Source organism: Carlito syrichta, unplaced genomic scaffold (assembly GCF_000164805.1).
Source record: "Carlito syrichta isolate Samal-C Ts95f unplaced genomic scaffold, Tarsius_syrichta-2.0.1 Scaffold303317, whole genome shotgun sequence".
NCBI lineage: Eukaryota > Metazoa > Chordata > Mammalia > Primates > Tarsiidae > Carlito > Carlito syrichta.
In genome coordinates this window covers 347,752-372,074 of record NW_007247413.1, presented here as the reverse complement: position 1 = coordinate 372,074, position 24,323 = coordinate 347,752, and the positions used below count along the sequence as shown (strand labels likewise).

The window sequence follows — 24,323 nt, the reverse complement described above, 5'->3', positions numbered from 1 at the left end:
CAGGACCCTGGCATGTGGAATTGCACATCTGCCTCCCCTAGTGAGAAGAACTCCAAAACTGCCATGGAATGATTAGGAGTCCTGAGTCAGTGATCTTCCCTCCTCTCTACAAAGAAATGTGAAGAATCTGAGATTACACTCTGAGAGTTAACAGGCTAACTTGCTGCTATAGTTTGGATATGGTATGTCTGTCCGCACTAAGTTTCATGTTGAAATTTCATCTTCAGTGTTGGGGATGGGGCCCGGGAGCAGATGTTTTTGTTATGGGAGTCGTACTCATCATGAATGGCTTAATGCCATTCTCGTGATAGTGAGTTTTCTATTAGTTCCCAGGACAGGTACTCATTGAAAAGAGCCGGGCACCTCCCCCTCTCTCTCTTTCCTCCACTCTCAGAAAGTGATCTCCTCATCCTGACTCGCCTTCTCCTTTCCCTTCCATCATGAGTGGAAGCAGATGCCAGCACCATGCTTTTTGGACAGTCTGCAGCACCATAAGCAGAATAAGCCTTTTTTATTTATAAATTACACAGCCTAAGGTATTCAATTATATCAACCTGGATGGACTAGGACACCTGTCATTGTTTAATGAATACAGTCAGAAGACACGAGATTACTGGAACTGAGATAATGCACTTGATTCTCATAACAGCAGCATGAAATCAGAATATTTGCATTTGTTCCCTCACCTCTAAGTCACATGGGAGATGATAAGAATGTGTCCAGATCGATTCCTATATATGCAGTGGGTTGTGTTATAGGGAAGGAGTATGAAATTTAAGGAATGTAAATCTTTTCTAATGGGCAGCAAGTGTGCCTGCCCTTTGCTCCAGAGGAAGACACTATCTCCACCTTCCAAGGCTGTAAGAAACCTGCCCTTTGTTGTGACAGACACCCCATCTCTGTCTCTCACCTCTGTTTGCCATATAAACATCCTTGAAAAGATAATCTGGAACTAAGGAAGGGACATTGTCTCACTCATATGACATGCAGAAATACAAAAAACCCACGAAGAATGGTGTCCAGTTCTCTACCCTCATGATTGCATAAAGTCAAGGAGTCTCCTGGGCGGGGGAGAATATATATATATATGTATGTATATATATAGTATTCTTTGCATATGTATATATGTATATGTATAAAGTCCTATCCACAAGTGGATAAAGATGTAATCAGTAAAAAGTAGCAGTCACTCATTTTATCCAAAACAGGGACATAGTTTTGATATCATGGACTTCCAGTGATCTTGTTTTTGTCTCACTTTATCATGATTTCAGAGTGTCCTTGTCCAGTTCATTCTGTGAGATCATTCCCTATGACAGGAGGGCAGCATGGCCTAGCTGCTAACAGAAGATCAGTTGCCAAACATCAGAGTTTTTTCTTTCTCAACTGTTTATTTGAATCAGGATCCATGCTGGGTCTTCCCACTAGACTAGTCAACATGTTTCTTGTGTATCTGATCATCTTTAGGATTCTGCTTCTATTTCTTTCTTCTTCTTATAAATTATTTATTTATTGAAGAAACCAAGACACTTGTCCTAGGGAATTTCCCACTGTTTGGATTTTGCTGATTCTGATTCTATCTCTGATGTATCATTTAACATATTCTTCAGTCTCTTTATATGCCGTAAATTGGTAGTTAGATCTAAAGGAACGGTCAAATTCCGATTCAGTGCTTTTGACAAGAATACTTCGTAATTATCGATGTGTTTTTCCATCAGGAGGCATATAATAGGTTACCATCACTCTTTGTGTGAAGTTAACAGCTTGTAATGGGTTGACGTATTAATTCATTAGGGTTTGCAAAAGGCTGACATAATTCTATCCTTTCTATATTATGTATCAGCAGGAATATATTTTGTCCATCTATTTAATTTTGGTGTCCCCATCTCTTTCCCAAATAACTTAAGATGGCTTACATAGCAAAAGAACAGAAAATAAGACATCCAGAGATAGAACCTGCCAAGATCATAGTAGAAGCAATTGAATATAGTTTCATCAATCCCATTAGTTTCTTGGATGGACTTTTTGTGCTCTAAAGATAAATGTGAAATGTCTATATTCGAATGCTATCAAAAAGGACTGATTTAATGTGGTCAACCAGCACACAAAGAGATTGACAATTTTCTGAAATTCAACTAGAGACTTAAAATTTTTATGTTTCTCCTGTGCAAAGAATATAGAAAAAGTCTCTACAGACTCTGTTAGACAGTTAAGCTTAACAATTCCACTTCAGGCCAAAATGTATACATGTCATACACCAAGTAGATTAAGAAATGGAAGGATATCTTATATTCTTTAATTGTACAGCATTCCTGTCACTGTAGCAAAACCTCAGATTACCCAGAATGCTCAGAGTTGAACTCAATAGGATATTCTTTTTGTGTCAGGATTAACCAGAAAAGTGTAAGGTATGTATGTTTCTATGTATTTATAACACATCGCATTCCAGAACTCATGACTAAGCAGTGCCCTTAATAACTAGCACATTCTACATGATCTTATGACCATCAGCCAACACCAAAGTATAAATATTAAAGGAATTTCAACTCTATGGCTATGTACTTGAACAGAGAAATCCACACCACCATATCTATAGTGTCTCCTGGTCCCTCTCACTCTCCCTTGGAGTTGTGACTTAGGGAATTCAGAGAAAATGAAAAGAACCAGCCTGAGAGTTGCTAGGCCTCCATACCAGTGGTGGAACCTGGGACAGCTGTTTGCCTGGCCTTGGGTAGGTCCTTCACGGAAGCTGTTCTGCACACCTATGGTCATCAGCTTGTCAGCCCCTTTGGGAACAATTCCTTAAAGCTTTCTAAACGCTGTCACCATATTCTTCTGACATCGTAAGTATAACTTATTGAACAGACTTAAATCTTTGATGAACTTACAGTGCTTCAAAGTCATTAGTTTGACATTAGTGACAGTCCTGTGGGCAGTGAACTGTAGATCAGATGGATGCCATACTGACCAAAGAAAACATCTTGGAGTTTGTTTTATGACTAAACCTCTGATACACGTTAGCTTTATTTTGCTTGACTCTTTCCTTCAAAAGTGAGACACAGACAAAAGAAGACACCAAAATACCAACCATTAGGAAGCATTTAAGAAAAACTACGTATTTGAGAGGACTAGATTAGCAGGTAAAACTTCACAAGGGAAATCATAGAATCGTAACACTAGAAGGAATATTTCAGATCAACCATTCCCTTCCCCTCACAGCTGAGGAAGATGAGGCCGAATGGTATGATGTAACCTACCAAAAGCCATGTAGCCAGTCAGCAGCAGGACATGAACTCATGCCTTTGACTCTTTTGACTATGCAAATCACTGAACATGATTTTTAAAAATATTTAGTATAGCAACTAAGCATTCACTAATGCTAATTCCCTAATCAGTGGTATATCATCCATATAAACTCATGGAGCATAAATGAAACCTCTAAAAAAGAAAAATAGGAAAATACACTCCAAAAATCTCCTAAATTTAGGACTCACAGTAGTGTGACACAAAAACTTCATTTGAGTGCAACTTTTTAATCTCATTATTGTCTCACAGTAAATCCTGGCGAAAACGAGTATTATTGAATTTGCGTTCACTCTACAGGGTCATCAGGATACTACTCAGTGGATCTTAGTGGTAACACTGACCAAAGGGACTTTAACAGCTCTACAAATGTCTCACAGTCACTAGGGCCATCTGCCTGGCTTATAAAAATACCATAAATCCTCTTGGTATTGTTTAAAATTAAGTGAGTTCAAAGGTGATCTTCAAAGATGCTATGCTTGAATTAAAATAATATAGGATTATGTTTTAAATTATGTTAATAATGTTTTTAAAATGAATCAAAAGATTATTAACACAAAAGAAAGGCAAAATGTTTTTAATTGAAAGTAATGCCCACCATTTTCACTAACAGCCTTGCATGAGAGTTTAATTTGCTAATTAGACGGATGATGCTGCCTTCATTGTGAGTTATGGGTAATTAGATGTTACAACTGAACTGCCAAGACAGAAAGGGCCCCTCCAAGTGCAGTCAACCAGATCATTATCTGAGGCAAAGCAAGCTAATTATCCCCATGAAGTTCAAACTAGAAGAATTGATCTAAACATCTAGTGGACTCTATCCAGGGTCAGGCCCCTTGTATTTAGTGGGTTTGCACCACACGATCTTTTTAGTACATTAAAGTTTACTTTGATATGAGAAAGACCCAGTATCAGAAAATGTGTATGGTGGGAAAGAAAACACATGTATTCCTCACTGAGTTCCAGAGAATTTTCCATAAACCAGAGCATATAGAAGTCTAACTCCAAAGTTGGGACAACCACTCCCAGGTGACCGTCAACCCTTTGATTTTCACTTTGGAACAACTGGGAAGCAGGAATATTCTAGAATGACTCCTTTAATGAAGTTGTAGAAAATTACTCCTCTTCTGCCCCAAGAGAGGCCCCTTAGTCCTTGAGATCAGGGAGGAAATAAGTAAATGCATGTTGGACTGCAGAGATGGTACTTGGAGGGGTACATTTGACAAACAAAAGTGAAGTTTAAAGAAAGGAGGGAAAATGCTACTTTGGTGGGCTTAACAAATATTCGGAATCTACTTTGAGACCCCCAAATATTGTTGAGAACTTATTTCCATGAGACAATACCTTCTCTGGGTCCAGACAACCAATTCACAAGTAAACTTACAGAATACCGTGTGTGTAAATTGGCAATTTAAAATGATTTTAACACCTTAATACATTACAGTGATGCGATTGTTATATTTTCCTGAACACTTATTTATTACTGTGGGAAATCCTGACAGAATATGGACCTTTCAAGACTCTGACACATAACAGCGTCCAAGTATTGATCACTTATCACTTAGCCATTGCCTTTTATGGTGCCACTGTGTTGCTGGCTTCTGCTTTATGTTTCTGACAAGGTAGTAAAACTTTGGTCTTGTCCACAGGTGTTGTCATATGGCATAACTCTAGGGAATATCTCTTTGCAGCTTGCACACCAATGGGCAGGGTAGAAAGCGGTGAACAGCAAGCAAGCCCTCTACCCTGCAGAACAGCCTCAAAACAGAGAGTCCCAGCAAAGCCAGTCTCTGGTTCTAGATACTGCGATACCACTTCCGTATGCATATGTGTTCATTTATTGCTTTTGTAGAATTTTGCAAATACAAGATGGTGAATTATGAAAAATCTCACCAATATATAGAAGATTCTGTATTTTTTTAATCTTTCAGGTTTAGTGTTCGAAGGCATTTCTTCAGATTAAAAATTATCTTTCTCTTCATGTATATAAGTGACTTACTACAGTGTCCAGTTGCTGACTTAATATGTGAATGTTTGTTGAGTGTACACTAGTTGATCTCTAACTAGAGCCTAATCACAGCTTGACCACCCACCATACTCTAAGAGGAAAAAACAATCCCCCAAGTCTTTTATATCTTATAGATAAGAAAATGTAAGCTTGAAGAGTTTGCCTGAGCTAGTCATATCTAGCACTCTTACAGACCTCCCTCCCAGGTCTATTCTGGGTCTAAATCCTGGAATCTTTGCTTTTCATAGTCTGACCTTCATATCTCTGTTAGTTACACAAAGAGAAAAATAGAAGGGAACATATCTTGAGATAAAAATACTCATGAAAAATCCCACCTATATTATTTGTTGTGTAATGTGAAGTTAGAATCTATTTATTATTATTATTATTATTATTTTAGAAACAAGGTTTGACTCTGTTGTCCAGGTTGGAGTGCAGTGATGTGATCATAGTGCACTGCAGCATCGAGTTCCTGGGCTCAAGGGATACTCCCACATTGACCTCCTGAGTAGCTGAGACTACTTCTGAGCCCCCTCACTCCTGATCCATCTGTATTTTCTAGAGTGAAAATTAAAAAGCCAAATACTGTTTTAATTGACCCATTTGTGAGACATAGTTATAGAACAATCAAGAAAAAAATTAAGTTTTTTTTAACTGCACTACCATTGCTAAGAAATAAGAACAAACTCCTGTGTACAGAGAAACTCCATCACAGAGTAATTCTGACATCTGTTAAACTGGATTGCAGGAAGAGATCACAAATCCTACATGAATCCTCAGTACTGCAGATCATGAGCAGAGACTTAATAATAATACTGCCTTTGATTACAGGCATGCCAAGAAAGTTTGAAAAGTGAAAAACGCAGAGCGTATGCTTACCAAGATTCCATTTCAATGGATATTAAACTATACTTGTCAGAAATTCCAATAAAGCCTTCATAATGTCTTAGACACGGGAGAGTGAATGCAGAGGATATAAAATATAGAAGCCCATATCCCACAGAAACCACCAAATGCTCCTATTTGGCATAAAAGGAACTAAGAGACGGATACATTTCATCACAGCCAGTAGGAAATGTTTTATTCTGTGAATAAGTCATTTGATTTTGTTCCCACTGTTTATTTTTAATTAGAGGAGAAAACATTTCCAAGTCTAAATAGTTAAGCAATATGTCCAAGTCTCAAATTCCCAAGTTCAAAACGACTGTGTAGTATTTCATCTGCGTTCCCTCTCCATATCTGCCTTAACGCAAGCCAGTCACTTTGCCACTTCAAGTCAGAAGCCAGACACAGAACTTGCTTACCAGTTTGCTATTAACTTGTGAGGGGGGAAAAAATCTGTTTAGTTCCTGTTGCTTTAGCAGATACTTTTCTTTCCTGTTGCGTGACATGCATTATATCCAACACAGAGAATAGTAGCCAAAGCCTTGCTGTAAGAGCCCTCTTGTTGGAAATCGCCCACATGCCAGGATGTTCATCTGACTTTTCCCAGCAGGAGCTGGAGGGCAGAAGCCCATGTGGCAGGGCTGGCCAAGGCTGAGCATGGTGGCCGTCAGCCAGCAGGAGCTGCATGATAGTGCTCCGGTGTGTCCATGACTTCCACTGTGTTTAAACAAAGGGCAATATTTGCAGTTTATGAAGCACTTTGGAAAGTATAACATCTAGAAATCTGATCAGCATCTCCCCTCTAGATGAGGAGAGGAGAAACATGCACTTTACAAATGCCACCCCAGAAGTCGCCCTTGGCATTCTCTCTGTGCACAACTGTCCATCAGTAATCCTGTCATGTCTAACGTTTTGTCTTCTTCCTGTGCCCTTCCACTTCCTTCCTAGAACACTTGAAGGATAAGTTGGAAGAATACATGGCCCGATTTTCCAAAGTGAGGATTGTTCGCACCAAGAAAAGAGAGGGGCTCATCCGGACCCGACTCCTGGGGGCATCGATGGCAAGGGGCGAAGTCCTGACCTTCCTGGATTCCCACTGTGAGGTCAATGTCAACTGGCTGCCCCCACTCCTCAGTGAGTACACACCAGGGAAAGGCGGTGGCATCCTGTGAACTAGGGAGCCCAGGGAGCTGAAGTCCCTCCCGGGGAGTAGATGGTTCACTCCTGTGTAGTTTGCTATTGACAAAGGCCAGAGATCCCCTCTACAACTTGTCCAGTGGACCTTGAATTCTCTCTTACCCATTGCTGAGGGTAAATAGGTAACTAGAAAACTGCATTAAAATTGACATTTTCAATAATGCCAACTGCAATCTAACCTCAGGTTTTATTTTATTTTTTATTTATTTTTTTATTTTTTTGAGTTGGAGTCTCACTCTGTCACCCAGACTGGGGTGCAGTGGCCGCTCCCAGCCACCGCAGCCTCGACCTGCTGGCCTCCAGTGATCCTTCCGCCTCAGCCTTCCAAGGAGCTGGAACTACAGGCGCACACTACCATGCCCGGCTCATTTTTGATTTATCATAGAGATGAGGTCGCACCAAGTTGCCCAGGTGGGTCTCAAACCTGCGGGCTCAGGCAATCCACTCACCTCAGCCTCCCAAAGGCGTGGGATTACAGGCTGAGCCACCGAGCCCGGCTTAACCTCAGGTTTTAAAAGATTTCATTTATCTTAGATGTTCTCTTTTATTGCAGTCATAGGCACTGGGTAAACACTAAAATTAAAGGGTGTCTCAAAATTATTTTTATAGTCATCATGTAACTGCAGTGAGATTAAAATACACACACACATTTAACAAGTATTATAGGATTGTTGAGAAATGAGGAAGAAAAGTTATTCAGCTCCAGAATACGGTTAAAGTGTAAGCACCCTGACATTTTCTAGGATTTTTGAGACCATTTCTTTTTTGTTATTCTTTCCACCTCCAACACCAGCCCATATCCCCGAATATATAGTACCCAGTATTTACAGAGACCCCTCGAACACTCCGAGCTGCTCACCAGATGCTGTGTCTTGAATGCTCACAACATGGCTGAGAGGAGAGAGAGAGGAAGACCAGGATAACACATTCAAACTGTCAGAAACACAAAAGAACTGAAAGTAATTTAAGCCAGAAAACATATGTGCAGCTCAGTTTAAGCTTCACTATATTTGCTTTTATTTTACAATAAAGTCAGATATAAAGTCCAGTTGTGGATAAGAAATAAATTGTGCACCTGAAAAAAAAAGTCTCTTTCTACAAAGTTCTTGGTGCGCACACATTGTACTCCCACCTATTCTTCCAGGTTTCACTAAATCAACTTTTATTGTAAATATATCCCTGGCCTTGGAACTAAAGCCACTAACAACTGCCTTCACAATAGCTGTCTCAGAAAGAATGATTTGCTATTGACCACTGTGTAGGATTTCAGCTAGAATCAGTGAAACTCCATTAGCAAAAGATGCGGGGAAAAATCAATTGAAACTGTATAGGATTTAAAACAGAGAGCAACCCGCAGCTCACACCCCCAACACATCACCCACCCACCCACCCGCACACCCCCATACATGACTGCCCAGCCATCGCAATCAATGGGAAGGTTTCAGGGCTCCTGTGGTCAGAGACTCCTCTGAGCTTTTAATTAAAAGTACCTTGTCCAAGGACACAGCAATTTAGAGCTTCATCAGCAACAGCGAGATTCCCTCAAACTGAATTTGACCTGTGTGATGTGGAATACTCAAGGAAGCTAGCAACAAATCTCATTTATTTATGAACCAAAGCAATCCCTAAATGCCAATTATGGAGTCTCTGATTGTCCACTGAGAATCTAACAAATAAGAAAGAAGAAGAGAATAAGAGAAACCCACAACCCACTTTTTCTCATTAAGACATTTCATTTCCTGTAGTCCTGATGGATAAGAAATGATTCAAGCTCTGGATCACTATCTTTTTTTTTTTCCCACCTATCAGTGTCTTGATACATCATCCAAAATGAAAAAAACAGGCGGAGCCACACAGTTTCTTGGTTCATTTTTCACCTTGGGATTATACCTGAATTTCAATTTCCCATTAAGAGTCTGTTTGTTTGATCCTTGGAAATTGAAATGTAGGCACAAGCCTTGGATGAAAAATTAGTCACGCCACTTTCACCTTAAGCTCATGCAACCAGATCAGAGAAGAAAGGAAAATTGAAGGAAAAGTTGACAGTTAATTTAACAGACACATCCCCTTTGGGTCACCTTGGGATTCCGTGATGGTCAAGGAACTTGTAAATCAACCCGATTCTGAATTTGATGGAAGAAAGTCACTGAAACCTTAATGCCAAAATACCTGTAGGGGTGATAGGAGAAATATTTTGGATGCGGCATGAATGGTCTCCTCCATCAAAGTCGTCTCTGGGGAAATATCATTTAGATTAAGATTATAAGACTTGCCCAAGTGAAAACGGACACTCTGAAGGTCCTTGGTGGAGATTGACTGGAAATGACACTGGGGGTCTCTTCACCTGCTAATTAACTGAAGGCAAATGAAGGCACTGCCAGGCTCACTGAGGTTTATTGGGGCCATGCTGTCTAGAACTGCAAACCTTCCCACACTCCAGCATCCAGCATTCCTCCGCCCGGTTTTATTTCTCTTCCATCTCGTTTTCATCTTCTAAAACACCATATAATGTACTTATTATGCCTCTGAATAGTCTTTTGACAGTGCTGTTCACTGCAGTATCCCCTTAACCTAGAAAAAAAGTGATTGGCACATAATCGATCAATAATTGTGGAAACACGAAAACAATGAATGAGTGGGTGGTATTTGGAGGGGACAATTTCCACAGGGTTCTGTGGTTTCCATACTCTGTGACATCAAAACAAAGCCACTTGTTGTTAGAGCCAATAAAACCTTGTGTTTCCTGCCGAAAGCTTAGGAGGATCAGAAGCCAATGGACAGTACCTGTACTGTAAGGACTTTTTATACCTGACACAGATTACATTCACTCTAGGATCTCTGGGAAAAAAAATCAAGATACATAAATAACCAATCCTCATCATAGTACTAAATAATACCTGCTTTTTTCTTTGTTTAATGTCACATGCCACATCCAGAGATCTTTGAAACAACAAGAAAGTCGATGTTCATACTTAAAAGTTCTGTCTGTTAGACAGTATTCATTTGCTACAATAAATATTGATTAAACGCACAGTATAGGGAAGAAAGTTACTGCACCAGCAGCTAGTCTGGGTAAGGCAGGGTATACAAATGCCAGTTCCTGAGCTGGCATGGAAGTCACTGCAGTAACAGTGTCTACAGGGAAGGGACCAGAACAGAGAAAGTAAATCCCTTCTCTGCTACTGTAAGAGTCACCAGGGTACTCTGGAAAGGTCAGGTTTTGACTCTGGATCATTGAGGAGGAGCAGTATCTTGGTTATTGCTCTCAAAAGCTCAGTAATTCTTGACAAGCTTTTTAATTCCTCTGAGCCCAGCTCCCATATACAGAAATTGGGGATAACAGCAATAGTCACCCTACAGGTCTTCTGGGAGTATCCAAAATCACATGAGTGTAAAGCACTTAGTAATTTCTCAAGAACATAATAGTAGGAGAAAGTAGCATCATACCATGTAATAAGTTTGTGAATATGATGAGAGAAGACAGACACATATAGCATTGATAAACAGAGTCTATTTCAAAGAACAGCAGCAAAATAGACGTTGGCAAATCTCTGCATTCTTTGTTTGATTCAACAGCATTTGGGGAGGGGGAAGCAGCCATGGTGATCAGTGTAAGATTAGATTCTACAAAAAGCAAGACATTAAATATTTACATTTTGGAACCTCCAGGAAGCAGACCAGTCTTCTCTCAGCAGGCTCCAGCCGTATGCTTGGAGGGACACAAATATTGTTCCTACTCTGTGCCTGTTGGATGCTTGTTAAAATGACAGATTGAGGACAGGTCAGAGCAAAAATGTGACAGATGTAGAGCTAAATGTACTTCTGCAAGTCTCTCTGGGACACAACTTTCTTAAAGGAAAATACAACAGCCCTAATTGACCCTAACCACTGTCCCATCATGTTAAGTCCAACATTCCAACAATGGTTCCTGCAAAGTGCTCCTAGGGCAGCAGGGAGCCAAGGCCATACACAGGAGGCATTCGTAGGGAACCACCAGCTTCTCTTTGCTGAAAAATGATAGATGACCCAGGCAGGCATGTCATTTCCTATTTTGTGCTTTCATTTTCCAGACCAAATTGCACTCAACCACAAAACCATCGTGTGTCCCATGATCGATGTCATTGACCACAATCACTTTGGGTATGAGGCCCAGGCTGGGGATGCCATGCGAGGAGCCTTCGACTGGGAAATGTACTACAAAAGGATCCCCATTCCTCCAGAGCTGCAACGAGCAGATCCCAGTGACCCTTTTGAGTGAGTAGCAGCTGAGGGAGGGACTGAGGGGTGGAGGGCAAGTGATACGTTATGGGTGTGTCCTGCCGGGGGCCCATGAGGACAATTGTCACTAATAAAATGAAATAAAACAGTTGGCAAACATATTCACAACATCAGAGGAAGGTCACTACACGCTGTAGAAGAGTACAGCTGTGCTGAGTGCCAGGATTCCACCCTTGCAGACTTCACTAACTGTGAGAGAAGGGGTGTGCACAGACAAAAAGCAGGAAAATGCACTGTTAACAGAAAATGCAGAGGGAAGGGACCCATGTTCCCCTTCCGGGTGCTTTCTTCTTATTTCCAGTTCATTCCATTCCTTTGGCCTCTCCCTAAAGGAAGATTGAAATGAACTATTTTATTTTGTCCTTTATTGGAGATTGATACAGAATGGGGCCAGGATTTAAGTCTACATTCTACATCCTGTTAGGAATTGTCTATTTACCATGGAAGGCAGTCTCCTCTCTAGGTGTTCTCACAACTTAAACGTAGGGAATTCAATCAAAAGGTCGTATCCAGAGTAAATCATCTGTGACAATCCTTCCTCTAATTTAAGTGCATACTATACCAAGAAGAATGTGCAACAATAATCTATGGATTGATTTCTACAAAACTAAATCTTGTGTTTTTCAGTGTAAACATGAGAGTTATGTATTTCAAGAAAAAAGGGGAAAGAAAGAAGCATAATTCAATTTGACAAATTATCAGGACTATTAATGGTGAATGATAAACTTTGAACCCAGAGATTGCCCAAGGCATACTGTATCTTTTCCAAATACTGTACCCTCTGATCTCATTAAAACCTATACAATTTTTAAACTATTATTTATATATTTTTTAGCACAAGAAAAAAAAATCTGTGATCAAGGCTTTGCATACTCTAAAAGACCATTTTAAATGCATTAAAATATTATTGTCTTTTCATCAATAATATAGACCATAAAAGTTTGCAGTAAAGAAGCTTACTGAATACAAAATCCAATTCTGTGACACAAACACTTTAAATTACAAACATTTTATAATTATCAGGGAAATGTTTAGCCTAGTCTCTAGAAAGATGAACTCCTGGGGAAGCAGAGGGAGATTCAGAAGACATTAGCCTGATATGGTGCCAGAAAAGACATTTCTTTTGTAAAAGAAAGCCCCTTTATTAAAAATCCAAAGCTCCTGGAGCTTGGCCTCTTTAGACTCTAGACTCACAGGAGTATTTGCAAAGAAATAATGAAAGATCTTTGTTTTTTCCCCAAGTACTTTGGTCAAAATTTCATGGATACCCAAAACTACCAGAGAAGCTTTTTAGTGATCTAAATAAAGGAGGCTCTAATAAGCATTTGACATAGGCTCAACTGAGACATAAGCCTACCTTGAAAGTGCCCACATGAAAGTCTTGGCAGAGAGGCCTTTGGTGGGATAAATGAGAAGTGTGTGAGGTGACGCATGTCGATTGGCTTGACTGAGCTATTCCACAATGTATATATGTTTCAAAGCGTCATGTGTACATTATAAACATAAAATATATACAATTCTTATTTGTCATTTAAAAATGAGTAAGAGGGAGAAAATTTAAAACTGTTTCGAGTATTAAGAGTTTATAAAAGCAAGGATGGCAGAGAGTGTAAAATGGTCTTAATGACTGTAGAGCTGTTATTAGATGCCGGCCCGCGGTTGGGTGGCTACTGCCTGAGGTTGCCATGTCACAGGGGCTAGGATTCACCCAGGATGGCTTACCAAATACTGGACTAGTGATGGTCAGAGCAGAGTGAGTCTCCTGCTTTCTGAAACTGTGGGACCAAATGCTACCAAAGGAATCTTCAGCAGTGAAAACAACAAAAGTGTTTTCCGGGCCTTCCTTGATAGGTGACATTTGTGTGAGGCCGACCCTGGCTGTGACTTTTGCAATATCAAGCACCCTATTTAACCCTTGGGCAGGCAGAATTGGTGACTTTCAGAAACAGATTGTCTCTTGCTCCTGTCCTTCCCATAGGTGGCTGCTGAGCTGTCAAAAATTGCATATTACGGACTTTCTGCTTTAAGTCTCTTTGATTCCTAGGAATGTGGACACTTCAGCCTTTTGCAATAACTGTGATTTCCGGGAGGTGTCCACTCTGATCTTAAGAGCTGTGTTTGCCTTGCTGATCGTAAAAGAGTGGTCCTAAGTAGCTCTGCCCCACGTGTCAGGAAATCCATTATTGCAGTCATTGCCTGAATGTGCTCACAAACAGACGTGCTTTGGGCTAAAACTGGCTTCTCCAGATATAAAGCTTTAAGATATGCAGGACGAAGCTGGTCTATCTATACATCTCTCTTACAGACTTTCATGTTTCAAGAGGCCTCTGCTGGCTGGAGTGTATGGTTTTCTTGGGGGAGACAGGAGAGGAGACTGAAAAGATAGAAAGAAATGAGTGAAAGATGAATATGTAAATATATCACATACCCCAGGACTTTTTATACATTATCTGTGGAAAAGGTATCTTTCTGTAGCAACTTTCTTAAATGCCCTAAGTGACAAGATTTGAAGTCTTTTATTTGTTCTGCTATCATTTGAGGTTTCAGTGACTATTGATTAGAGCAATGTTTTTCAACCTGAAAATTCAGTGATGTTAGTGTGGCATGAACAGTCTTTAATTATTAGTGAATTGGATTGAATGGAATTGAAATTTTCGGAGCATCAGACTAGTGGGTTTCTCAAGAATGTGATTTCACATTTCTCAAGAATGTGATTTCAGTTATAAGGCATATGTGATCTTGGGGCATGGTATAAACTGTATTTATTAATATGGACTTCATGGTCCAAAGCATTCAAAATCTACCAATTTCCTAAACTAGAAATCACGACCTTTGGCAATCAGACTAGGAAGGAAAAGAAAAACTCATTAATAACTTCAAACATTAAGACAATAGTTACTTGTATTTGCAGAGGGATCTAATTTTCAGAGAAACTGCTATGAGAATATGAAAGAAAATGCACTATTCATGGTTCAAACTATTACACAGAGGTCATGATTCTGTTGGATTGAATTGGACACATTTGAGAAACATTTTTGTCTTTTGATTTAAAAAAACCAAAATGTTTTCTTTTTCTGATGACTTATATCAGGAGGTAATGCTTTTAGGAAATTCTTGTTATCTGTGGCTTTTAGAAACCTTCCTCATTCCTGATCTGTCTTGAATGCAGGACGCTTAGGAATGTAAGCCTTCTCCATGTGACAAAACATGACACACTCCTTCAACCATGAAGACAAAGGGGGAAAAGTGCTTTCTGATCACTAACTTACTTTCCTCAACCTCATCTCAACATCTAAAAGTTTAGAAAGAACCAGAAAAAGTTATCTGGCCTTAATTCCCTGTCAATGCAAACAACCACTAGGCAATGTTCCAAGACAGATAACCAACCTCTGCTAGAACTCGTCAGGAAGGTAAATTTGCTACCATAAAAGACAGTCCTTTCCATTAAACTCATTTTTCCCTTGTATGAAGAAAATCCTACCTCCCTGACCACAAATTGTCCTACTTGAGGTATAAGGAATACCTAATTCCTCAATAGTAATAGAGCTGCTAAAACTATTTAAAAACACTGCCATGCCTATACTATTCAAAGTGAATGGAAGTGTTTTTCTTCTTCAGGTTAAATATTTCCAGTTCTATCACCACATTTTCCAAGTCTTCCAGAATCTTGTCAAAGTTCATACTTGTTGATGTAACTATTCAGTGTATAAAAATTCACTACACTCCTACAATCTCACTGTTTCTTCAGCTTCTCCACAGGACAGTGTGATATATTCCACCCAACAAATCAGGAGCTCATGCCATAATGGAGGACTTTGTCAACAATAAAAATGAAGCTGATATCTAGGGTATTTGCACTGGTTCCTAAAGATCATGCTTCCTTTTGCTACGTACAAAGAATCGATTCAGTGGTCCTTTCCATTTTGCAAGTTTGTTCTGTATTTTATAATCCACCTCTATCCTGTCTTTGGAATTGTGGAGAAGTGACTTTTACACTGCCAGTCTTCCTCAGATAGACCAGCACTGTTCTCAAAGACTTCTTTTTTTAAAAGATTAGAAAATATAGTTTATTTAGAAGGTAAATTAGAGAGAGAGAGAAAAGAGATTCACCTCCTAAAGGTAGGGGAAGGGGCCAAAGAAAGGAAACATGGCCTGGCCATAGCTCAGAGGGCACATGACCACACCATAGCTTAGCAAAGCAATGGCCTAGCAATGGCAACTCCTCAAAGCCTTCTAAAACGTGGAGTTGCAATGATCATGGATGCTAGACATGGTGGCTCAATCCTATAATCCCAGCACTTTGGGAGGCTGAGGTGAGAGGATTGCCTGAGACCATGGGTTCGAGACCAGCCTGGACAACTTGGCGAGACCTCATCTCTACAATAAATTAAAAAGAAAAACTAGCTGGACATGGTAGCACAGGCCTGTAGTTCTGGCTACGTAGAAGACTGAGAGGAAAGGATCACCTGAGCTCAGCTGGTCGATGCCGAGGTGACAGTGAGTGTGCCACTGCACTCCAGCCTGGGAGACGGAGTGAGACTCCAACTCAGAAATAAATAAACAAGATAATAATCATGGATGGAATTCTTCAACCATGAATGAGAACCAACATTCTCTATTTTCCATCTATTGATACCACCTATTTCCAAAATTTTCAAAATAAGAATATCTACACTGGATGGGGAAATGCAAGGGCTACAAATGCCCAGTTATTCTCTCAGAAATGCCTGTGCCCATAAATACATCAGCTTGAATTCAGTGACCCTCATCTGGGGTTGATACCCAGCCTACAAAAATGGCCCTAGGCATGGATTACAGAGGCCATGACCTGTTACCAAATACCTCAAGGTCGGCACTTCAGATATGGAAGATCTTCTAGCAGCCTTTGGGTCAAATGTGGAACCCTAGTTGGTTGTGAGTCGGTTCTTTAATCCAGAAATGTGTTGCATAGCCAATGCTAACATGGATAAAATTCCACTTCTCTGTCTCATGGAAATAGAACGCCTTAAAAAATTTGCTTCCTGGATATTCCTTTGCTCTTGCAAGGAACCGAGTGCAGAACTTGCTGGCTCTCTTTCTTGTATAAGGATGTGAGAAAGTATCAATGCCAACACTGAGCGAAAGTCAGTGCTTCTTGGGTCACAAATGCTACTTTTTCCTAAATTTAGGTGTAGAATCAAATCAGACAGAAAAACATGCAAATAATCCTAAGTTTATCGAGCTAAGAGAAACCATAGAGACAACTCAACCTCTTGTTTTTATACAAGAGGAAACCTAGGCTATGAAATCTAAGTGACTTATCCAATGCCACAGCTAATAAACTTAACAGCTACTACTAGAATCTGGAGTGGCTGACTCACCATTCCAAGCGTTTCTTTTTTTCACACCATGGGGATAGGGAGCAAATTAGCAGTTGTTAAATGTCTACTGTTATAAATCAGGCACCAGACTAGGAAATTTATGTATGTTCCTAACACATTTAATTCTTATTTCAAGTCCATGAAATAAGTACTATTGTCTACAGTTTTGCAGATTCAGGTTCATAGAGGTTAATCAGCTTTCCAAAGTTTACACAGCAAATTGGAATAAGAGCTAAGGACCCCCACCATTCCATGGAAATGTTCATCTCTCTTTCTACTCAGAGAAGCTGCCTTCTCTAGTGCTTAAGGAATCATCATGTTCAAATAGATAAAAGCATTTTCAGAAAGTACAATAACTTCTTCCCCAAACACAGCAGTGTGGCTGGTAAATGAGTTTCACGACACCAAAAGCCTCACTGGCCTTCACAATATTTGCAGCAAGTCTTGTTTCAAACCAAACTCAGGAGGATACTGGGTCAAGCAAAACCATTACAGGTCTACCTTGTACAGATAGATGGAGCTGCACAAGGGTGCCCGGCAGAGGGCACGAGTGGAATGAGATCTAGCCTCTGCTCATAATACTTGGGTTGACCTACCTGGAGGACAAGGGACTCTTCTGCCTTTGTGGGCACAGGAGCTTCACCTGGTTAATGAAAATAAGACGCCAACAGATGGAGGATCCATTTACTTGATGCCTAGAACGACCCATCAGCCTTTATCAGTGCTTTATTGACTGCATTCATTGACTTTTACGATATTAGCATCCCACTTGGGTAAATTTCAGTGAGGGTTGGGGAACCTTAGTTTACTCAGAATTTGAAAGTAAAGAGAGTTATCTTTTACACAAAACTCTGTCTATGGAGGTTTTGGCCCAATATTAGTTATACTAAATTTAATCAAAATCAGTAAGGCATGAAATTAACTCTTCATAGGAAAGGAAACTAGTCAAACTATGAATTCACCATAAGATGTAAGGCAGGAAGGATAACATCGGGATTCTTCTCCACATTTGCCAGTAAGTTGAATTGGATACTGTTTCTCCTCCTTGTTTTTCTCCACCCCCTGCTAGGACTTCTTCACAGTCTAGAGTATCCGCTTTGTAGAGCGGGACAATTTTGTTCATACCCTACTTCTCAAGCTAAGTCAATGTTCTCACAAATTTTACATAATCTTTATGCAACTGCTTCCAAATATTGACCCGTTTTTTCCTCAAAAAATCAAATTGAAGCATCCCACTATCAAAGTGTGTGCTCCTTGGCCTCAATCTCCAACCACATAATTCTTTACAATCAAGGTTTTGAAAGTGTGGTCTCAAAAACTCTTATGAAGATTAAGTTGGAATGCTCATTCATCAGTTTAGACTAGAGATGCATTCCAAGACAGCGAAAGAGGACTTCAGCTCTCCACATCCTCAACCACAGATCTATCTTGCCGAGCTGCACAATATTCCAGAAGTCCCTCAATTATGGCCAAAAAGCCATGAAGCCTATGTGGTGTATAATATTAAAACTAACATGTGTTTAGCACTTCACAGTGGGGAAAGCACTTTGCTAGATTTTCTAATTGACCCCTGATAATAGTCCAGTGGGATAGGTAAAGCAGCTATTGTTATTTTTCTAATTCTGTAAATAAAGGGAATGAGAACCAGAGAAATTAAATTACTTCCTCAACAAATAAGAGGTAAAATCAGGACTCAAATTAATGTCTTCATTCATTCAGATTCCAAATCTTAAGCTTAATCAATAATCTCATAGGACTCAAATCAATGCCTGCTTTCATTCATTCAGACTTTGAACCCTAGGGTTAATCAATAATCTTCTTTTCCCCTTTTTGAAGAGAAACGTAGGCAGCCATTAAGCGAAGTCATTTTGTCAATTCATGTTTCACAGTGAGTTTGCAATAAGAGCAGGAAAGGAAGCAGATTGCCTCATTCTTATCGTTAGACCACACTAGAGCTGATGGGTTGAAAATGTCAGCCTTCAGTTACTCACTAATGAAGGGAAATGTCAACAATGCCAGCTCCTAGTCTGTTTATAACAAGATCTCATTTAATATTTGACAACGGCAAAAGGACAAAATGTTTAGGGGAAAATACTGTCAAACTTCTAAACGGTGTCCTAATCTGCAGAGGGTGAGAATTAAGGAACAGAAATGGCTCAAATGTCTAAAAAACTAAGCAAAATATTGAATAAAATCAATCTGTCTCAAAAGCCCAGAATGAAATCCCACCGGAGATCTTTTGAATGTAGAGTAAGATCCAGAAGTAAGATGGTTCCTGCTTGTCTCTCCCCAGGACCCCTCTCCAGGGCTTGACTCTGGATCCTTTGACTGCCCTGGGCCTCCAGTCTCCAAGGGAGTTACATCTGACACAGAAATCAACAAGGGGTGGCAACCATCTCCTTTCCCTTGCCAGGATCAGAAACAGTTTCTATCCCTGTCCCCATGCTGTGATCTTTACCTCAACAGGATACAGACCATTGACTTTCTTCCTCCTCCAGCTCTTGGAAAAATAATTTAAAAATTCATTCCTAGATTAGCAGTCACTGTAATTATCTTACTGGTATTTCCCTGCTCTTCTTAATTTGTGCTGGTCTCACGAGTCCTCTGGGTTCCTGGAGTAGCTCTGGCATTAACATCCCCTTTCTCTGGTTTGACCTTGTGCTTGGACTTCTGAACCTCTTTTTTTTCTGATGCCACTAACTTTAGAGGCCATTCAATCATTGGAGGCCTGGTACATACAAGGGGGGAATCCCCCAAAACAAGGAATTTATTTATTTAAAAAAATTGTATATTTATACTTGCATGTTCAAACTTCAGTCACCTTCGAAGTACTCTTCATTTGATGCATCTGTCAAGACACTTTTCCCGTCACTAAGAACAGTTTTTGAACTCATCCACGGTGATGCCTTTTTGTGTCTCTGCCATTTTTTGTTCCACCTCTTCCACACGGACAAAACATTTCCTTTTGAGGACTTTTTCCATCTGGGGAAACAAAAACAGGTTGCCCACGGTGAATTTGGGTGAATAGGGAGGGTGGGGTATGGGAGTCAGGCCATTTTTGGCCAAAAACTGCTGAACACTCAGTGCAGGGCGGGCAGGTGCTCTTGTCAATTGCCCATCATGAAATGGGCAAGAGTGTTGAAAGAATCTCCAAAAACAATTCACTGAAGCTAAGCACAGCCTCTCACAACAATGCTAGCTGGTCCACCGATGCGATGGGTTCCTAGAACATTTGCCTAGCAGAGGAAGCTTGTAGTATTAGGGTCCCACCCTCCAAAAGGTAATTCTAGTTTTTCGGGGTCCCCCTGTATAAACCAGGAGACATGTCTGGATCTTAAGGTCTAGTTAAGAAAACTAAGCCTTCCATGTGGTGTTCCAACAAAGTCTTGAGTATGTATATTTGAAGAAATGATAAAAACTAGAGTCTGTGCCAGGGAGGAGCTAGCGGGATCTTCTGGTGCAGAGCTGAGGCTGGGCCTGAACAAAGATTCAGGTGACAGAAAGGCTCATCGTGGACCTAACGAGCTGGATGTGGAACAACTGAAAGTCTCTAGTTCTGAACTCCACTATGACTCTGTGACAGACAGAAACGAGGTGATCTCCAGGGCCAACAGATATATATTCTATTTATTCATATGTGTGTATGAGTATGCGTGTATGTAAATTTTGCTCTTAAATTGCTTCAAATAACTTTTTAAACACAGTGGATACATGTGAATAGTAGGAGTGAGGAAGAGACAGAGTCTGGCTTTGATTCTACGCTGCTGTCTTCTGAGGGGGGTGAACTTTGTTCGGATCATGCGTGGAAGTAGCCAGATTATGCTCAGAAAAAGAGTTAGGCATAGGATTGAAAATGAACTTCAGAAATGAGGCAGTTCCCTATCTCAGTCCTGTAACAAAGAGCAAAAGTAAAACAAAATAACAAATAAAATAAAACAGGAACGTGCACGCTTTTCTTGACGTAAGTGTGAGTGATCTTAGAATAGGCTTGTGTTAGCTTTTCTGTGTCTGCTCTAGACAGTCTTTATTGCTGTTGTTTGGACTATTTATTTGGGTTCAGGACTCATGTCCACAGTGATGTTCCACCCACAGAGGCCCTGGCTTTGCCAAGACCATCATCCCCTCCTTCAAAGAAACAATCAAGCAGTGTCTGTGGTGCCAAGTGGCCAGAACAAGAATAACTTTCTTTTTTTTTTTTCTTTTTTTTCCTAATACCTCTTGGGGAAGATACACCTGGAGATACATCGATAGGAGAAAGAAATGTCTATTGTTTTCTCTCAGAATGCCAGTAACAACTAGACAGGGTGAATTCTTGAGGGCGGGAGAGGCGTGACACAGTCAGTGGAAAGTTCGGCGCTCCAACCTTCCGCAGTCCTGGGCCCTGTGGCAACCCCGACCTGGGCGTGTCCACGTCTTCCTCTTATGCATCTGCTTGTCTTTCTTTTTTAAAAAATTTATTTTAAAGATGTGGGGTACAATACAGAGTTAGGTATGCAAACGTTGATTATGCGGGTACCCTTGATAATGAGGTATGCCCCTCCCTCCCCTAGCAGTTTCCCTCAACTGACAATCTCCCCTCCCCCCAACAGTTTCCCACTACTGTCAATCCCTTTCTTATAGTATATAATAATTGCTCAAGGTCCGCTTATGAGTGAAAACATATGGTACTCTGTTCTTTGTTACTGTGATAGATCATTGACTGAGTATGATCGACTCTAAATCCATCCAAGTTGCTGCAAAGCCCATATATTTGTCCTTCTTTGTGATTGCATAATTTTCCTTTGTGTATATGTACCACTTTTTTTTATCCAGTCCAGCTTCTATGGGCAACATAGTTGGTTCCATGTTTTTGCTACTGTGAATAGAGTTGCAACAAACATACGTGTACAGGTATCTTTTTTGTAGAATGATTTGAGTTCCTCCAGGTATATTCTCAGTAGGGGAATTGCTGGGTCATAGGGAAGTTCAATTTCTAGTTCTTTCAGAAATCACCACACTGTCTTCCAAAGAGGTTGCACTAGTTTGCATCCCCACTAGCAGTGTAGAAGCGTTCCTTTTTCTCTGCATCCTCACTTGTCTTTCATCGGTAGGAATCAGAGTGCAAGCCAGAGACACCACCCAGATCCTGTCTGTGGGCTCAGGTAACCAGGACAGGAGGCCAGGGCCTCATGAGGCTGGCATCCTCTAGGCTGCCTTGACTTGGTCAAACAACGTGCTCAAGGCCTTCTGGAAGATACAAAGGGAGATATTGGTGACAGAGGAGGTAGAAGCATAGATCACGGGGAGAGTAATGATGCCACAAGCCAGAGAAAAGGAAGCATATCTGAAGCTGTGAAGGTGGAAGGACCCCGGGGGCAGGTGTGACCCAAGAGAGAGAATGGAGTTTGCACAAAGAGAATGTACCTCACCGCTTCTAGGGTTCTGGACTCTATTACACATTTTTAACCAGCACAATGGAAGGGAAAGCTAACATAGTCACCAGACAGTGAGTAGGATACAAGGGCTGACGTTCCTAGCAAGAAGACTCCTCCTGCCGCTAGAGGAAGAAAACACCCAAAGAGCTTCAAAGTCATCTTATGCACAAGTGAATCAGAATAGCATAAGTCAAACTATTTATTAATCATGATTGAGCATTTTACAACTCATTGTCTTTTCAGAAACTAAAATGTCACAGAGTTATCCTTTAAGTAAAAGACTTCTGGCTTGCCCCTGTGCTTTTCATCCCTGCTTCTTACTAGCTAAAATTTTAACTCGGCACATCCCGCGAACTACTTCTTGGTCCCTTAGACGTGAGGTTCATCTTGGTCCGGCTGACACTTCCTTACAGTTTTATTTGAGAAATGTTCTAGAAGTTACGAATGATTTTAAAAATCTGAGAAAATGAAAGAAATCTAATTTTGCAAAGAGCACAGAGTCTTAAAAAAAACCCTATAATTCTGGAGGGTTGAAAACAAATCTTCTAAAGACCCTCATAAATGTAAGTATGTCTAAAACATACACTCAACACATTCAACAGAAAAAAACATGTTCTTATCTGAAGTCCCATCAAAACCTGAATAATTTTATCTTGACTAACATAATATAGTGAATTAAAAATAGCAACATAAAATCCATTAAGACTAATACATGAGGCAAAATAGCTCAAGGGAGCTTTTCCAAAAGAAAAATCTTTTTATACTTTCGACGTGCTAGGGAATTCTTAAACCCATGCCAAACTTTCCAACTTGAAAAAAAAAAAAAAACCTATGAGGACGATAGGTAGCGAGAGGATTAGCAATAGATCAAATCTTTAGAAAGATCCTATATTTTAATTTGAAATCATTGTAGGAATCTAACCCAGAAATGGGACTCACTGCTCAGGACGGAGAAGTGAGCTTCAAACAATCGGACCAGCGAGTGGCTCAAGCTTTTGCTTGTCTTCTACTGCCACCTGCTGGAAGCAAAGGGAAATCATCTTAATAGCAAGCGTTGACAAAAGGTCAAAATCCTTGTTCTTGCAAAGAGGGGGAGGAGGGAGTTTGGACTCTTAAATTAAAGATAAGGCACACAAGGAATCACCATGGCTGGCATCCAGGCCAAGTTCCCAGAGTGCTCTGAGCTGAAGAGAGACTAAGTAAATCCTTGACTCATCAAGCAGCCACATTTTCTGTACGTGCCATGGATGTATTGACACAATCTGTCTGGTCCCTCCTCTGACAGAGCTCCCTTGAAGGGAGTGCAATGTTACTATATCATGAGGGATTCAGAGATCAGACAAAGGTAGACCTTAGAGATTCCAGAGGGTGATTTAGAAAAGTACCTGGAGGTAAAGGGCTGGGTAGATACGAACAGAAAAGAAGTTTCAGAATCCAAAGACCCAGGTTCATTGACTTGCCATGCAAATAATGAGAGCCCATGATGCAGCCTTAGAGGCTGCAGTTCATGCTGTGTGACCCATCACCCACGTGCAGTGCTGAATAAGGAAAGCCCTGACCCTGCTCTCTGTCTGGCGATGCAGACGGGGGTTTAGACAGACACCTGCAACATACAGGGAGTCATCCACGTGTACGGAGGGTGCTTGTGCAAACTGCTGTGAACTGGTCTGCCCAAAGAGTCTGGAAGGGGGTGGGGTCAGATAGCACCTCATGCAGGTGAGACTTGGGCCACACCTTGAAAGATCAGCACAAATGAAGAAAGGTGGTAGAGGCAGGGAGAGAAAGGAGAATGGTGACTTCCAGAAAAGGGAAACTGCACAAAAGTACCCGGAAAGCACCGGGTGGGCAGCTGGCAAGAAACAGGCCTGGACGCTGGCC

General features: G+C 40.6%; 1 protein-coding gene across 1 annotated transcript in view; it reads left to right on the top strand.

The window, feature by feature from the left end:
* Positions 1 to 7,148: 7,148 nt before the first annotated feature.
* Positions 7,149 to 24,323, top strand: part of GALNTL6 (polypeptide N-acetylgalactosaminyltransferase like 6) — a 217,525-nt gene continuing 200,350 nt past the window's right edge. The window contains exons 1-2 of the mRNA XM_008058390.2: positions 7,149 to 7,330; positions 11,464 to 11,647. Of these exons, the coding sequence (XP_008056581.1) occupies positions 7,174 to 7,330; positions 11,464 to 11,647 (341 nt within the window). The 5' untranslated portion in view covers positions 7,149 to 7,173. The remainder of the gene's footprint in view (positions 7,331 to 11,463; positions 11,648 to 24,323) is intronic.